The 19,084-nt window shown below is 38.1% G+C and overlaps 1 protein-coding gene across 2 annotated transcripts in view; it reads right to left on the bottom strand.

The window, feature by feature from the left end:
• Positions 1 to 11,006, bottom strand: part of fnip1 (folliculin interacting protein 1) — a 110,693-nt gene extending 99,687 nt beyond the window's left edge. For both annotated transcript variants that reach the window (XM_043703420.1, XM_043703421.1), the window contains exon 1: positions 10,825 to 11,006. In XM_043703420.1, the coding sequence (XP_043559355.1) occupies positions 10,825 to 10,973 (149 nt within the window). In that variant the 5' untranslated portion in view covers positions 10,974 to 11,006. The remainder of the gene's footprint in view (positions 1 to 10,824) is intronic.
• Between the last annotated feature and the right edge of the window lie 8,078 nt (positions 11,007 to 19,084).

The raw sequence follows: 19,084 nt of genomic DNA, 5'->3' as shown, positions 1-19,084 counted from the left end.
TTTCTTTTATTCTTCTATATCACTAACTTGTCCATGCTTTCTTCAAGGTTTTTCAAAACAGCCCTTCCCTTCCAACTCTCACTTTTAAGAGAACTGAGCGAGTGTTTACACTTTCCCAATTGTAAAATGTCCTACAGATACTGTGAACCAGTGGAAGCAGCATTACACAGGGAATTACCATTCCTTATCCAATCCAGTAACATCTACTTGCCTTAACTGCTCCTTGTTCATCAATAACTGTCTACCAATGCTGATACAACTCCTCCTAAATCTTACCCACTCTTTAAATAAAGCTCATGTAATCTTAACGTGACCTGTGACAATTCCTAATATACATATATCTATTGCATTCTCATTTTTAAAAGTACTTCCAACTATTTCAAAACGCTTAGGATGTCTGAGCTTTCAACTTCTTTGTTAACTTTCTGTTTAAGGGTTCCTGCGTAGATAGCCTCTAAACTAATCCAAAATATTTTCCAGCTAATGTAAGATCCTAAAATCATTAAAAGAAAATCGATTTATTGCCTATTTATTGCTTTTGATTTTTTTATAGGTAATGAATATTTCAGGAGAGCTAAGATGACTACCATCAGCTGCTTCAGCTAGTCTAGCATTTTAATCCATTTCCATTCATCTCGAGCTCTCATTGATATCTTCTGTAAACTTGAAAGTTGTTCTTTTTCTCTCTCAGTTCTTTAATGTTTATTAAAATTTCAAACAATGAAAACAAACCTATTAAAACTTATTTTATGCCCAATTGAAAATGTAAACTGCAACTTGGTTAAATAATCAGTCTTGCAAAAACATTGTTTTACCAGGCATCATGATTTTGCAGACATAGCTTCCTCTCCAGGTTTCCTTTCCAGAACAGTTTAAAAACAATGTACACTACGTGAACACAACTCTGGCTGCAGACCTATATGCTATGCAACCAAAAGGACAGATTGGTTGTGCTGAATGGCCCGTTTCTGTGAAAGACATTCTCCGCAATGGAGGTACAGGGATACCCTAGGAGTCTGTCCGCAAGTCAATTTGTATGCAAGTTGGAACACAATTCAGGACAATGTAAAGAAGCCATTCGTAAGTACAGAAAATGTTCATATGTCAGGTCTTCAAAATTACATCCCTGTTTGGGATCGCTTCATAAGTATGAACATTCCTAAGTTGGATGTTTGTAAATTGGGGTCCTTACTGTACTGGCTTCCTCTTAAACTTGGTTCTCTGCAAGGAAAACACATTGTAACAAATGTAGAAGAATGTTCGCATGAACATTGCTTTGCTGCTAAGAATTCATGGTCAAGAACAATAGTCTAGTCATTGCAAGACAAGGTTATCCTGTTCTCAGTTTGAACACATTGTGCTCTGTGGTCTATTACTGGAGCAGCTGAATATTGAGCACTTGCTTCTACAAAAACTGAACTTGAAACAGCCCAACTGAAAATTCAGACCTATTCTGTAGACCAGGAACTATTAGAAGTAATGATCCATCCTCTTCCCTACTCTAATATGATTTTGGAAACAATGTCCGTCTTTTTAAAGCAAAGTCCATTTTTAGATTGGATTACATTCCCTACAGTATGGAAGCAGGCCATTTGGCCCAACAAGACCGCACCAACCCTCCAAAAAGTAACCCACCTAGACCCAAAGAGTAACGGTGAGCATGGAAGAAAGTATACAATTATGTCCACCAGGAGTCAGCAACTGGACCACTTCTTAACAAATTATTTACAATTGGGCAAATAGATCTGAATTTTAAACATCACATATGGCACAATGCTTGAAAATGTAGCAAATAGTAAAAGGGGAAGAGTAAGAGATTCCAACAGATATCAGGCTCCCATACTCCCTGACCCTATATGAGCCCTGACTCATGCACCTAACACCATGGACAATTTAGTATGGCCAATTCACCTGATGTGCATATCTTTGGATTGTGGGAAGAAACTGGAGCACCTGGAGGAAACCCATGCAGACACGGGGAGAATGTGCAAACTCCATACAGGAAGGAGGGAAGGTTGTGATCAAAGGGTAATTTATATCAGGCATGAAATGCCAATTGGATGCAGTATTGATCCCATTTCCATTGATGACGACCATTCAGATTAAGAATCTTTTCCAATTCCCACCCAAGATGTGCCTGCTCCACGTACCCATTTAATTCAGTCAGTAGGAAATAATCCTAGGACTCTATAGCTCTTAGTCTTATCTGGCAAGCTGTTACAAATTGAAGGTTATTGGTCCTCTGATTTTTGATCCATCATCAGATAGGCTTTCTGGCTTGTAAGTGAAATGTTGAGATAATGAATTGGGTATGTAGAAACTGTGAGCACGGGGAGAAAACCATACTAGTCCCGTGCACCGGAGTTGCATCATCTCTTTCACATCTACAAAATTTACCCAAGAGCAGTGAAACAATCAAAACGGGAGTCAGCCATTCCAGTCAAGTTTGCTTGGTCAATCAATTAGCTGTCAGAGCACAATCCGACATTCCTGAACTGTTCTTATATTCCTAGACTTGCCCAGTATCCAAAAATTCATCACTCTCTATTTTAAATATACCCGAATAGAGAAGCCTCAGCCTTCTAAGCAGAGAGGATGAAAAATTCTTGTCCTTTGATAGGACTGAATTGAAAAATGTCTCCAAAATGGCTGATTCCTTCTGACTTCCAGACAGGAGAAATATTCTTCAAGCATCTACTTATCAAAAGAGAGTGTTATATTATGCTTCAATTAGATCACCTCTCACTCATCTAAACTCTACATAGGGATAGCGGACTCGGTCTCTTCTCAGTAAATTCTTTCATCTCAGGCACCAGTATAAGTTACTGTAAATTCTGTTATCAGATGGTCATTTCTCCAATGGGTCAGAGAGAGGCCTACCTCCCTAAACCTTTACCCCTGGTCTAGAATCCAGCAAAAAGATAACCCTTCACAACACTCTCCAATCATCTGTATGGTCTCAGTTTGTTCATAGAGAGATGTTGGTGTCGTGTTAACGTCATTAGGTTAGAAATTCACAACCACAGGCTAATGTTCTAAGGACATGGATTCACATCAGATCTTGGTAGATGGTGAACCTTGATTTCAATAAAAATCTGGAAAGAAAGAAAAGCTTGCCAAATGGTGACCACTGTTGATCATCATAAAAACCCATCTCATTCACTAATGTATTTTAGGGAAAGAATTCAGTCATCCTTACACGGTACGGCCTATAAGTAACTCCAGACCCACAGTAATTTGGTTGGCTCTTAACCACCCTCTGGGCAATTAGGAACACATTAAGTGCAAAGCTTGCCAGCAAAAACCAAATCCCATGAATGAATGAAAAAGTGGAGTGAACTTTCATTGTACTCCCTCGAGTGTAGGATTGAATTTTTTTCAATGATCAATAATTTTGTCATGGGTAAGTGAGATTTTAATTTACATTCTATTTAACTGAAAATAATTTACCTGATTACTTGAAAAATATTTTCTGTCCAGAAGAATAGCCATATTGCTCAGGTTAAAAAAGGTAAGGTCTTGGGTTTATGAATGCTTTTATGATCCAGGTGAAATAATGTTTACCCAAGAATACAGCTAAACTTTTAAAACAGCTTTAGTTTTGTCACTATTAGACATATTTTGAGCTTGATGTATTCAGCTGTGTCTTGCAAATGTTACTTAGACTGAGTGAAGTTTTAACATTACAGTTGTTGTGGAGTCACACGTGTTTCTTGCAGTTAAGAGATACAGATAGTTTTTGAAATAAAACTTAGATATTAGTTGGGACACGGTTGGGGGGGGAGGGGTGACACTATAGATTCTAAGTAGACGTTATACTCCACTATAGCAGTTACTGCACTACTGCCACATTATTTTGGTATAAATTAAGTAAAGAGGGACAAGAGATCATAAAAGCAACTGATTGATGAAGGACAAAATAGAAGACAGTCAACAGAAATGTTAAACAATATGACAATCATTTTTAAAGACATTAATGTGGAACTGAGTGCACACTAATCAATGAGATTTACTATCGACACTTCATACATTGGCAAACCAATTCAAGTTCTGGATGTCCCTAATCATACACAGGGAGTAGAGGATTGCAAGGGTTAAAGTGTGCAATTCTTATTGGTTTAGGGCATAGAAAATACCTCAGATAGAAGACCAAAAAGTATTTGCTCAATCAGCCAGAAATGAGCGCTGGCATTCCAAATTGGATCAACTGAAAACCACTGCTTTTAAATATCATTCTTTTCTACTGGTTTTGATTAAACTTAAACAACAAACAAACTTATGAAAATATACTTGTATCTGGAATGGTCTTATAAATGATCGGGACTATTAAATTTTTCGATTGGCTCTCTTAACTCTCAGTAATTGTAACTGACTTGGTTCTTACACTACATTTAGGGAAGGAGATCTAAAACAACTCACAATATTCTAGATGTGGTTTCACTAACACACCATATAAAACTGCAGAAAGGTTTCTTTATTCCTAAAACTCCAATCCCATTGTAATAAAGGCTAATATACCATTTGCTTTCCTAACTACTTGTTGTACCAGACTGTTAAATTTCTGTGGTGTGCACAACATAGACGTGCGAGTATAAACAATTTCCAGTCAGAACCATCAAGAAACAGCCAGGAGATCTATTTCTAATTATTTCAAAACCTATGTTCCCAACTAGGCTTAAACAAAAACCAAACCAAAACAAATCTAGCTATTATAACAAAATAATTGTTAATAATTTAGTTTCAAAATTAAAGGTTAATGCCTATTTCAGCTTAAAACCCTCCAATTAAATTTGCATTTCTTGTGCAACACGAGTCATGCCTCCCAAGTTACCAGCACTCTTTTGGTCCAGTCTACATAGCAACTGTGATTAAAGCAACCTTTAGACAACAAATTGGACATCACTTATTTCGAAGATAAGACACCTATAGATAATTTTTTTTTAAATACCAGAAATGCGTTATCCTTTGGGGTTCAAGGCATAGCAGTGTAGAAATTTTCATACTTTCCTGGAAAATGTACGTTGTAGTAATGACACACAGTGGATGTTTTGAGCAGTATTCTTCGTCCCACAACCCAGAGTTTCCACTCACTCAGAGATTGACTATGATGGTAGTCAAACCTGCCCACGAACTGCATAATCAGATGCAATAGCAAAATTTTTATTTAATGTAATTTATTAAATGTAATTGGAATAGTTAAGAAGGGTAATTTGGTAAAGTCTAAGCGATATACCTAAGTACACGTTTTTCCGTAAGAGAAGCATTTTAAATCGTTATCAATTCATCACCTAAGAGTAACCCACTTTTAAATGGTTGAAAATGTCAAAAACACAAACCTACTTTCTAGTTAGATTGAAGTACAATGGTCAATTTAACAAATTTGCAAGAATAATCACTCAAAAATCTTGTAAAACATATTACAGTTCTTGTGCTCAAGTGCTCCAACTTAAGTTTTGTGGAACTTCCTCAAAAGCTTTCAAATGAGCACAATTATCTGATACGCCCAACGTTGATTAATTTACCTTCGGGGCATGTCTAGTTTGTGGGCAGAACCCACTCCGAGCACAAGATCTCTGAAACTTGATTTGTGCTGTGCTGAATGCAATTTGCTCTTTAAAATTTCATGATCTTGTGTGTTTGATCAGCCAATATTGGGGGAGATATGGCATTGTGAAAACTCCAATCTATGATGCTAATGATTAGCGATGAAAATCAACTAATGACAAAACAAAATAATTGTTTCTACTGATGATTAATGTAGATTTATTAGATCACCATCTTGTAATAAAGGTATAATCATTGCTCACTTGAGAACAATTAACCAGGCTAGCATTTTCAAAATGAACAGATAACATAAGCTGTAAGAGTGGAAGAACAGGTGCTTTGTGGATGTCAAGCGTGCTGAGATTTTCTTAGAAGTTATTTATCTCCATAACAAAGTGAAGAATCTTCACAACTGAACAGGAAAATATAATGGGCATTCCAAAGGCGACATTAAGGTGTAAAAAAATCTTTATTTTTCTGTATTTTTGATTGTGGACCAAAATGGGAAAAAGACGGTTTTGAAATTGTGGACAGGATTTGTGCACTGTTTAAAAGCTATCAACCTATTGTAAAAGTGCTTTTCTACACTCTTGTTTGTTCACCCGGTGGAGAAAGGTTAGTTGCAGATGAACTGGCTGCAGGGATTGGCTACGAAGTGAGATTCAACCTGCAACATGTAGCTGATTAGTGTATGCAGTGACAAACAGCTGTCAATGAAAAAGGCCTTTTGCCTGCCAACTGTGATTGGCTTCCAGGTAGTTTAACAGTATATAGGTGTGATCCAGTTAATTTTCCAACATCAGTTGCTTAAACTATGGATTTTAACCAATAAGTCAGAGACTTTATAATTTGTGAATCAGTCATTCAGTGCCTTCTGCAAGAAATGAAAAACACCTAATAAAGAGAGATCAATGCACAGCAAATCCTGGCAAACCAAAGTGATCATCTCAAGGAACATTGTTGTCAAGGATGAATGAATTGCCTTCCCAGTTTTTCTCTTCACTCATAAAACCATTTTATTCTACCTATCAGTGTGTCTGCAAGGGGAGTTTTAAGGGGGTTAGACTTATATGCCAACAGTTTACAATTGTTTACCTTGAGCTCAAACCTATTTGTTATAAACTCTTGTTAAGCACAGAAACCTAGTCCAAGTTTTCTGTTAACCTGGGTTAAAACACAGGTAAATTGGGGAATTTTGCATATTTTTAAAGACAACACGGTGGTTCAGTGGTTAGCATTGCTGGCTCAGCACCAGGGACCCAGGTTTGATTCCAGCCTCAGGCAACTGTATGTGGTGTTTGCACATTCTCCCCATGTCTGCATGGGTTTCCTCTGGGTGCTCCCATTTCCTCCCATAGTCCAAAGATGTGACAATTAGGTGGACTGGCCACATTAAACTGCTCATAGTGTCCAGGAATGTGCAGACTAATTAGATGAGCCATAGGAAATGCAAGGTTATGGAGATAGGGTAGGTCTGGGTGAGGTGCTCTTCGGAGGTTCCATGTCATCTCAATGGGCTGAATGGCCTGCTTCCACACTGTAGTGATTCCATGATTCTTCTGAATTGCAGGTCTTAATTTCCACCAAATTACCCGTGAGATATGACAAAGGACACATACTGACAAACATACTAGCACCTAATATATAGCAGAACAACTCAAGAATTCTCTTGTATTCTTGTTCAAATAAAGAAAAACTTTAATTTTGGCCATAAAGAAACAAATGAAGACAGTCTATATGGATGCTGATAAGTCTGATACAAAAATTCAAAACATAATACACAGCCAATGCTGTACGTTTATCATTTAGTCTGAATCAAAAGAAAATCAAACATATTCCGACTTTCACATAGTGAAAACTACCACGATATGGATCACACTAGATGCTTTCTGGTTTTTAAAGGATGTGCTTTCAAATGTATGTACATTGTTTACTAATTATGTCCCGTACTGCTCAACATAAAATTTTCCATAATGTGGAGGTGCCAGTGTTAGACTGGAGTGGACAAAGTTAGAAGTCACATGACACCAGGTTATAGTCCAATAGGTTTATTTGAAATCACAAATTTTTGGAGCGCTGGTCCATCATCAGAAGAAGTGCTCCAACAACATCAATGTGAAGTATATTGCTAAGCAAAAACATATCAGCTTGGTCAGTACTACTGAACCCCATTTGGCAATGGGCACTGAAGTCATCCACCCACAATACATTCTGCACCATCAGGGCTTCCAACAGGTGTTCAATATGAAGGAGCACTGATTCATCAGCACCCAAGGTAACTCCCCCCTGACTGTATAAGTGTACCACCGCTTAGACATACAAGGGTAGTGTTAATATCCAGGAGAAAGTGAGGACTGCAGATGCTGGAGATCAGAGCTGAAAAATGTGTTGCTGGAAAAGCGCAGGTCAGGCAGCATCCAAGGAGCAGGCGAATCGACGTTTCGGGCATAAGCCCTTCTTCAGGAATCCTGGTGTTAATATCCAGGATACTATCTTTGAAGTATCCTTCAACGAGTATGACTATGAGACGCTGTACGGGTTCCTGATGAAGAGCTTATGTTCGAAACATCGACTCTCCTGCTCCTTGGATGCTGCCTTTTTGACTATGTGAGGCTGTAGCTTGATCAGTCTGTGGGACAGTTCTCCTGATTCTGCAGCAATCCCCCAGGGATTACTGAGGAAAACTTCGAAAGGGTCAGCTGTGCTTACATTGTCATTTCTGATTACAAAGTTAGCGTCAAGTGATTTGTCAATTACATTCCTTCCTTTAAAAAAAAAAGACTTCCTAACAGTGTGATTCAACCATGTGGCTTGCCAGGTTATTTCAGAGGGCATTTATGAGTCAATCCCACTGTTGGGTCTGCAATCCCATTTAGGCATGATGGCAGGCTTTCACTACTGCTGTTTTAAAAAGAAAATCATGAAACTGAAATATTAACTCTTTTTCTTTCCACCAAAACCGATAGAAATGCTTAAAAAGTCAAGCAGTACCTATGGTTAATTTCAAATTTCTAGAATCCACATTATATTGCTTTTGTTTTAAGGACTCATGTTCCCTTTCACTAGACGAAGATGCAAACCTTTTTCTTAAAGGTAACATGGATCTAAAGGACAGTACAATAATAAGCACTGTTACATAATGTAAAAGGAAACAAAAACTTTATTTCTTGTATGTTCCTTTATAATGAAATGATGTGAAAATGTCCATTTTGGTAGGAAGAATTGGAAAAGTACATCCTCCAAATGGCAAGAGGTTGCAGAACTTAGATGCAGAGCGATCTGGATGTTCTAGTGTGTGAATCACAAAAGGCTAATATGCAAATGCAGCATATATAGAGGTTGATAAAATCATGAGGGGCAAGGATAGGGTAAATAGACAGGGTCTTTTCCCTGGGGTGAGGGAGTTCAGAACTACAGACATAGGTTAGAGTGAGAGGGGAAAGATTTAAAAAGGACTGAAGTGGCACCCTTTTCACACAGAGGGTGGTGCATTTATGGAACGAGCTGCCAAAGAAAGTGCTGGAGGCTGGGACAATCACAACACCTAAAAGGCATCTGGATGGTTATTTGAATAGGAAGGGTTTATAGAGATATGGGCCATGTGCTGGCAAATGGGACTAGATTAATTTAAGATATCTGGTCAAATTGGACTGAAGGGTCTGTTTCTGTGCTGTACATCTCTCTGCTGACTTTCTTGATTAGAGTCAAAGTTATTGCTTATTGGTCAGCTAGCACAGTTAGATGGCTGGTTTGTGGTGCAGAGCGATGCCAACAGCATGGGTTCAATTCCCACATCAGCTGAGATAACCAGGAAGGACTCTCCTTCTCAACCTCTCTCCTCGCCTTGGGCATCATGACCATCAGGTTAAATTACCGGTCATCTCTGAGAGCAGTCCTATAACTGTTAGCACTATGGTAACTTTACCTTGTGTCACAGAAAATGGCAGCCTTGTGAGAATGTGTTCAGTGACTAATCATCATGGTAATTAATTACAAAAATAAAAGTTTTGATATATCTTGCCAGGTTTCACTTTTGAGACCTGACTTGTTCAGTAATAACATCTACTGGGATCAACAATTAGTTATCTGCTAGTTATAAGTTTCTTGAAATTGACAGTGAACACAAATCCATGACTCTATGTACACTACTAGAAGATATTCATGAGTGGGTAAAGATCCACTGCACTGTTAAAGATCTGAAGACTAACTGTGATGTTTATCAATAGGAGAAACCTACTAAATGAGTACGGGCTGAAGGTGTAATCCTTGTCTGCATAACAGTAACATGGTTTTAAAAACGTGTTTTGGCAAATATTTAGCAGTTACATTAATTCCCACCCCTTTATTCTTGACTGCTCATTTTGCAAAAGTGCCCCCTTTGTTGATTGGGGCCTGAAAGTGAGGTACAAAATGTTTCCAGATGTAATATCCAGAAGAATTGTGTCATATAGACATTTCTGTTAAACTCCACCTTAATTAATTTCTCAAAAATCGCTAACAACTAATTTCCATTTCACTACAATATAAAACAAACATCAGATTTATGACATATTGTATTTGTCAGTATTTTAATCAGTTCCTATTAGATTGTTTATACTACAGTGTAGTCCATGCAATTCCATTAATTATCTACTTTCAGTATGATGCAGTTTTAAAAGAGGAAATAAACAGTAAGATATCACGATCCATCTGCTCATGTGTGCCAAATCAATCATTGGGGGGATTTTTTTTTTAAAAGCATTTTAAAAATTTATTTTTTAAAAAAAACAAACAATCGTCTAACATCCGAAACCCAATCGACCCATGGAGAAAGCAGAATAAATATTTTAATGTAAAGACTGGGTTAAAAAAACATCAAACCGACGTCAGTATTCTTCAATTTATTTCTATCCAAGCTTCAAGACGTTTTTTTTCTTCACTTTTTGACTTTCAGCCAAGTCTTTATCTCAATAATTGTCACAAGAGGAGAACACACGTGTAGGTCCACCCAACCACTGGGAACTACACGTCCAAAGGCGTTCTCCTCAAAAAGGTAAAGAATAACAAACGCCCAGTAAAGAAAGTCTCACAATAAACACGATTCACAAACGAAACTCAAAACGATGGAAGAAACACAAAGAATATGTATCAATTCAGCACGAAAACACACTTCCGTAATCTGGCTACAATGTATCAGGCAGCATCGCGTACAATCACTGTATCATTTTAACTACTGATAGTCTTTGATGTAATTCTTCCCTCAGAGAAAGCATTCAAAACACATCCAATCATGGTTCTTACCTGAAGGAACTATCTTCCTTCAAACCTTTGGTAGGGGAAAGTAAGCCATTCCGTTTATTAAACAGCTTCTGAAACAAAGTCGGTGGCATTTTTCCCGTAGGTGTGAGAGTCGGAGTGTAACTCACTACCCCATCGAGCTTCACTGTCATATGACTGAGGCTGGCTTGGTGCCGCCGCTTCAGGAAAACTCCAAACGATTTCTTTCATTGGCCCTCTGTCGACAGACCTGCTCTGTACCGAATGTAATTATTGGCTGCTTCGCGTCGTGTAACCACATGTTTAGTGAGATTTTTTTCAATGTTTTGGTTTTTTCTTAGGGGAGTGTTCAGTGCGTGCAAGGAACTGGTGTCTTTCTTGATCTCGACCAGCAGTAAATACTTCAACATCTTCATACCATTAAGGTTTCGCTGGTTTATATACGCATTACGAAACTACAGTTTTCTTCAGTCTACCATTTACGAACTGCAACACATATGCAAGTAGATTCAAATACAATTTTTAACACGTTTATTCCACACATCGGAGAGGATGGTGTTATAGTTATGTCCCGCTTTGTGCGCTGGCCAATAATTTTAATCACCAAATAAGGCAGGCATGGGAGAAAAAAAATTAACCTCAGAAATTTATAACACAAACAGCCGAGCTGCAGTAACCTTCACCGTGTCGACTGAGTCGGCTTTCCATTTAGTTTTTTTTAAATAAAAACTTACCACAGTCCCCTTCTGGGGTAAAAAAGCTAACATATTCTGCGTAAATTATTGTTTTAATGAGTTATACAAGTCCTACCTGTTCACTGCATTACAAAAAAAACTTCTTTGATTGTCTTAACATTTACTGGCAGGGTGTATGAGCCAGTAAAACAAAATCCCTTTTCCTGAAAACCCTTAACTCGTACCATTTACCTTTTTATTTTATACTAAATACAAGAAAACAAGCATCCAATGGGCAGATTTTAAATTCAGTCCATAAAACCAATGTCGCAGATTGTCATCCGTTGGACAATTTTTACTTCCAACATTAAATAGTTTGGCTGGCCAAAGCATGACATCAGCTTCGCATCAGAAGGGACAGTGGACCCGAAGCGTTAACTGCTTTCTCTCCATATATAGTTTCAGATCTGCTGAGTTTCTCCAGCAATTTCTGTGGGGTTTTTAAGCTCCAATTGTAATGCATGATGTGTCTAAAAACTTTTTAGGTTTCTCGTAATCTGCTTTATAGTAGTTGCTATAGTTGAAACTGGTGTGAAAGTGAAACTAAGTAGTGTGCGCTGCATCATTCCTGGTTTGAAATTGACCTAAGTGCGTAAGAACTCTCTTGGCAGTAACTGTCCTTCCTAAAATGAGAGCTCGGAATGTGCCAGCAGGTGTACCTGCACCCATAGGAGAACACTAGCTCCAAAATGCAATTTCATTCGAGCCCAACAGAGGGTAATTCCCAGCAACTGAGAGGTACGGTGTAAGTGGTTTGAAGATCGTTTTGAACAATGTTAGAAAAGTAAACAGATCCACCATTTTTAAATTGGAAACAAGCAAAAAGATTTTTTAATTCTGAATTATTTGCAATTAGGATGGAAGGGAAAGGTGCACATACACCCAACAGCATTGATATTTCAGGGACATGAAGACCATATCGATCTGAATGGTAGGGCCTAAAACAGACAAGACTCCCGCTGATACATGAGCAGATTAATTATGTGGCTGTTCAGCAGTAATTTGGCTGCAGAAGGCAGAAGGCAGAAACCAGAGATCGCTGGGAAATGATTCATTATAGTCAAATATGGATAATTTGCTTGTGTTATGTAAGTGTAGGGTGAGATCAGGTCAGGTTTGGGGAGGTTAGAGGACTATCCAAAGGACTTAGGGAGACCTCTGCTGCTGTAATAGCTCCAGAAGAACATTCCTCAATTTAATGTGGCCTAATTCTAATTAATCATCCTTTCTTGTCACATTTGTTCTGGTGGACAAACTCCCCTGCCTTGTCATTAACATTACATTATATGCAGCAGAATTATTACATCATAATGTTTCTAATGCTTATAAGCTGCTGCATGTTTTTAGTGAGTTTTGTCCACTTATGCTAGTTGTTTATTCTGATCTTCAAATGGTAATTCTGATCTCTCCCTCCACCCTTTCCTTGCAGCTGTAACAGTGGATTCTGCTCTATTTTCTGGTACCCTGATGCACTTTGTTTGGTGCAATCTGCCTGTATAACACACAGAACACTTTTTACTGTACATGTGACAACAATAAATCAGTCATATGGTACCTGGCAATATAGTGGAGGCAGGGCTTAGTGGTATTATCGCTGGACAATTAATCCAGAGACCCAGCTAATGTTCTGAGGTTCTAATCCCACCATGGGAGATGGTGGAATTTGAATTCACTAGAAATCTAGAAATGAAAACTCCAGTGATGACTGTAATTCCTTTAGGTCCACGAATGTCCATTAGGGAAGGTAACTGCCATCTTTACCTGGTCTGGCCTGCATGTGACTGCAGACCCACAGCAATACGGTTGCCACTTAACGGCCCTCTGGGCAGTTAGAAATGGGCAATAAGTGCTGGCCTAGTCAGCGGTGCCCTCGTCCCATGTGTGAATTGAAAGAAAAAGGAAGAATTTTGATTTAAAATTTTAACCTTTCTCTTGACTGGAGATCAGGACCTATAATTTTGCAAGTTTGCAATTAACAGAGTTAGGATGCTCAGATAAAATACTTGGATTTTTAAAAACCTATACAAATATACCAAAGCCTAAAAGGCACAAAGTGGCACATAAGTAAAAGAAATCAAGAACTCTGGGTGACTTAAGCTAGACAACCTTCTGGATACCATATGCAGAACAGAAGTTGAACGAAGATTCCCCATGGTCAGTGTTTTTTTTGCTCAAGTAGAGGATTTATTTCTGGGGCAAAGGCTTTTGATAAATTTTCGTCAAATAACATGAAACACAAAATGGAAGATCCCAGTAGTATTGTGCCATTCTTCCACTTTTAGACTTAGTAAGATGTTACAATCCTAGTAGATTAAAAGTTTTTTTTAAAAAAGGTTTTTTTGCAGTAGGTATGTACAATTAAGTGCCTTGTTAGACCAATTAAGAGGTCAGTTAAATGAGAACCATATTATTGTGGGTCTGGAGTCACATATAGACCAAAGTGGATGGTAATAACAGCAGATGTCCTTCTCTAAATAACTTTTATGAACCAGATAGTATTTTATGGCAATCCAGTAATTTCATGGATATCATGTATCTTATTTCCAAATTTATTATTTCAAATAATGGGATTTAAATTCCCATCACCGTGGTGGGATGGGCAGTATGTTCTTGGAACGTTGGTCCGGTTCTCCAGCTCTCTAGTTCTGTATTTATGAGAGAAACAGTTAACTTTGATTCAAATAGGATTCTTCTTTGGAACATAATAGGCAGTTTTTGCACACTTTAGTACACAGTTATTAATTGGCAGTGACAAAGACAGCATGCAAGCATTGTGTTGACGCTATGAGTTGGATATAATAATGAGCCAAGGTCTTGTATGTAAGCCATATGCTCAACTGCCATGTCCATGAAGCATAGTTATGTGAATCTGTAAAGTTGTGGTCTGAACTGTCATTAAACTTCTTTGAGCTTTAAGTAAATTGAATACATACTACTCCATCTATTTTACTTCAGAATAATACAAGAAAATATGATATGGTGTGCAATACTAGGAATAAGCTTGAAACTACAGGAGAAAGCCTCAGACAAGACTTGTAGCAGCTCAGAAATCACATTTATATTAGTACTGCAGTAAAAAAAATCACAACATGAACAGTTAACACTTGAGTTGTAGCAAGGAAAACAAAATAGGACAGAACTTTTTTAAAAAAGTAACCACTAGACATTGTTAGCATTTGCAAAAGACAGGTAGCGTAAGAATAAATCATCTACCAAATTCCCTGTCATGATTTGGAAGGCCAAAAGGTACCCTATTCAAATTTAAGCCTTTTAAGCAAAGGATAGATTTATGCTTTTTAGATTAGCTGTTGCAGAATCAGATAAGCAGTGAAAATAAAGATAGCAACTGGAAATTAAGTGCTGTGTAGAGCCAATACCTCAGTCATGTCAGAAGAGGACGAGAGACAACGTGCCACTTCCCCATGCGAAATGCGGAAAAATTAGCTTCATGTAAAAGTAAACTTCAGGATTTACTGTCAAGAACTGATGTATTTCAAGCAACAACCAAAAGAATCAATTGATCAATTTGTCAGTCATGTTGTCAATTTATGTAACAACTTTGGACTATTATATAATGATGATGTCAGACTGATGGTATCAGCAGCCATTCTGGAGAGAAACAGCTCACTCTAGTTTGCTGTATCATGGCACAAACACCTCCTTAGTAAAAGCACTTGCTGTTTTAAACACCATGGATTCTCGACCTTGAAACATAACAAGTAAGTAGTGCCATGACAAGGCCAAGGACTGATTTTCAGAGGCTAAGCTGTCCGAATTGCATTATAATTTGAACAGCTAACAAAGCTTCTCAAAAATACTTCTTGGATAAAAAGATCATGGCATTGACATTTTTGTTAAAGATTGCAGAAAATATGAAGTTACTGCAGTCAGCATGTAATAATTACAAGCAGTTAATGCAGTTGCCAGTATAAACGCACACTAGCCAGGATACTTTCCTGCGTTCCAAGATCTTTACAAGTCAGGCAATGCAAGAGGACAATGGGTTCACCTATGCAAGAAATGGTATGCAAAAGGTATAATCAAATCACATAAATAGCAAAAAGCAAACAACAGGAAATGTGCCAGGGACCTGCATGAACATAACCTAATGCACGAATAAAGATTCAGAGTTGAAGAATCCTTGACCAGAAGGGTACACAATGTGTCCTGTTCAATGTAAAACAAATAGAAGCTTTTCCTCTATTATCATAATATGTTGAAAACAAATTGGTAAATACACACTCCTGACCAAATTTGACATGAGATCTAGTGCAAACACCGAACCAGTCAGAATCTTAAAAGATATAGAGCTGAAACACTCGAAACTGATGACAACAAGAATAGCAAAATTAACCAGACAGTGGACATTGCTTACATTGGTACATTCACAATGAAATACAACTATGATAATTCTTCACAGATACCATAAATATTCTATATTGACACAAGTGGACCAGCAATAGCAGGCTTACTGGTGTGCATGGATCACAATATTGTGATCCCTCACTGAGATACCAATTGCAGAAGAGACCAAGAATGCTCACCATTGAGTCAGTCCAGGACATAAACAATTATACCCAGCAAAACTTCAAAGGTGATGCTGCATTGCACCTCACTTCTAGCTCTCCCAGATTATGCAACGATCACACACAAGAGAAAGTTAAGAATTCTGAAGGGTCACTGGACTCAAAACGTTAACAAATGCTCGATGAATGAAGGCCAAGTCATGATTTTTGGCTGAATCTATTGATGTTGTGGGATCGACCCTGATCCAGACAAAGATGAAGGTGGAGGACATCTCAGATTTTTGAACTTCCTAATACCTTATCAATTTTTTTGACACAACATCGTCATTCAGAGATCTTAATGAAAAATTTACCATATGTATGGCAGGAGGACCATCAACAGCTTTTTGATTCACTCAAGCAAGTGTTGTCAGCAAAAACATACATCCTACAGTTCTACAACCCAAGAGAGATGACAATCCTGGAAGCTGATGCATCTCAGGAAGGGTTGGGAATGTATCATATTAAACCAATTGAATTTGGATCCCAAAAATCTATCACAAGTGCAATCCCATTATTCCAATATACAGCATGCAATACTTGCCCCTATCTGGAAAGCAATAACAAACTATTCAAAATTGTTCCCTGCATCATGTAGAATATAACATCTTATAAGAGAAATGCAGGGATCTGACTTCGACATAGAGCCCTAGAGATGTACAGCACAGAAACAGACCCTTCGGTCCAACTCGTCCATGCCAACCAGATATCCCAAATTCTTCTAATCCCATTTGCCAGCATAGGCCTCTGGACATGGGCTAACTGACACCAACATATTTGGAAGACTAGTTAGGAGAACTATATCAAACCATCACCTAATAGTGCGCAAACTTTTCAATAGCGAGAAAGAATTAAGATGGTGCAGGATTGACATGCAGATGTGAAACTGCTGAATCTGCGTATAGGAAAGGTGGTCAAAGTCATACATCCTTAACAGGCAACAATGTTCCCCGTTAAGAGGCATACCTGCAGAGGTATCCAAAATGACCAGGGACCCTGATTTTACAAAATCACAACACCAATTATGGAAACATTGGGGAAAAACAGAAGCTACATTAGGGAACTGTACAATGCTCCAGTTGTGCACAACACACAAAAATAAGCTTGGATAAAGAAGGTGTGGATGATCATCAGGCCAAAAAAATCAACATGTTATCTTGCAAGAGTCCAACAAACCTACAAATCTAAAACATCCAAGCAAGAAGTCTAAATTTCTGGAAGGTTATGTCACAACAAGATCCAAAAAGGATTATCAAACCACCTGCAACTTACACAGAGACTTTTAGACAACTAAAATTTTTTATTTATTGTGTAAATAGTTTTGCTACTACATTGAAGTCCACAGACAGTCACAGTATGTTATTTTATCTTGGGAATAGGGAATGTATTATTGCTTGAAAAACATTTTTAAAGAGCTTGATATGCTACTGAATTAATTGTCAGGACATAAACCACATGACTGACTGCCATATATAGTTTAGCAATGCAAATGCGAGGTTGCATATATGGTTATCTGTAATTGAAAAGTTAGTAGTCTAAACCTTTTAAAAATCTGTTTCACGCTTTCAGGTGAATTGAATCTGCAATACTCAATCTGTTACTTACCATTAGCCGAAGAGAACACATCAGGGAACACGGAGTTTTTGATGTAGATATCAAATGCAAGCATAGAGCAAGTATTCTGGAGAGAGCATCATTCCTACCAATGTTACTACTATTACTTTATAATTAGAGCATAATCATAAGATAAGCTCTGTGCATTAGGCTATAAAAGATTGTTCCGAAGAACAGCAAACAAGTTGTTTTTATAAGTTGTACACCAACAATCATATCAAGAAATGGTTGGAGGCACTGGATATTGCAACAGTCCTGACAGCATTCTGGCAATAGTACTGAAGACTTGTGTTCCAGAACTTGCCGCACCCAAAGCTAAGCTGTACCAGTGTAACTACAACTTTGACATATAGCTAGACAAAATCCAGTCTACAGCTGAAAAGTGGCATTAACACCACACAAATGCTAGTCAATGATCATCTCCAACAAGAGAGAATCTAACCATTGACATTTAATGGCGCTGCTGTCACTGAATCCTCCACTTTCAACATCTTGGCAAGTACTGTTGACTAGAAACTGAACTAGACGAGCCACATAAATGCAGTGGCTACAAGAATAAGTCAAAGACTCGTAATCATGTAGCAAGTAACTCATCTCCAGACTCTCTGAAGCCTATCCACAATCTACATGGCACAACTCAAGAATGTGTGATAGAATACTCCATTTGCCTAGATAAATGCAGATCCAACAGTCATGAAGGTTGACACCATTGAGCAAAAGTAGTTTGCTTGATTGCCACAACATACTCCCTCTACAACCTCAGTTGCAGCAATATACACAAGATGCACTCTAGCTATTCACCAAGGCTTTTGACCAACATCTTCCAAAGCTAAAACTAATTCCATCTAAGACAAGGGCAGATGATGCATGGGAACACCACCAACTGTAAATTCCCTCCAAGTCATTCACCATCCTGACTTGGAAATATACCACCACTCCTTCAGTGCCTTTGGGTCAAAACCCTGAAGTTCCCTCCCTAATGGCATTGTGGGTCAACCCACAACACAGTTTGTAGCAGTCAGAGGAGGAAGTTCACTATTTTCAAGGGCAACTAGAGAGGGCTCCTGCCAGTGAAGTCCACATCCCCCAAGTGTTTTTTTAAATCTGATCATTCCTGACCTCATTTCTGTTTTAGATTTCATGGGGCAACCTTCCGCACGAGGTATCTGTAATTTAGATGAATATCAATAAAGAAGATTTGAGGCAATGAATCTACCCAAGGCATTACAGGAGGTTCAAGTGGACATTATTCACCACAAAATCACATATGTTATTGCACAGGAGGCAGCCATTTGGCCTATGTGTCTGCATTGACTCTTTAAATGAATTTGAGATGAACTGCAAATTTCTAACCTTCTCTCTGTATCCCTG

This window comes from Chiloscyllium plagiosum, chromosome 14 (assembly GCF_004010195.1).
Source record: "Chiloscyllium plagiosum isolate BGI_BamShark_2017 chromosome 14, ASM401019v2, whole genome shotgun sequence".
In the NCBI taxonomy this organism is placed as follows: domain Eukaryota; kingdom Metazoa; phylum Chordata; class Chondrichthyes; order Orectolobiformes; family Hemiscylliidae; genus Chiloscyllium; species Chiloscyllium plagiosum.
The sequence above is the reverse complement of the archived record's forward strand: the minus strand, read 5'-3'. Positions and strand labels throughout refer to the sequence as shown.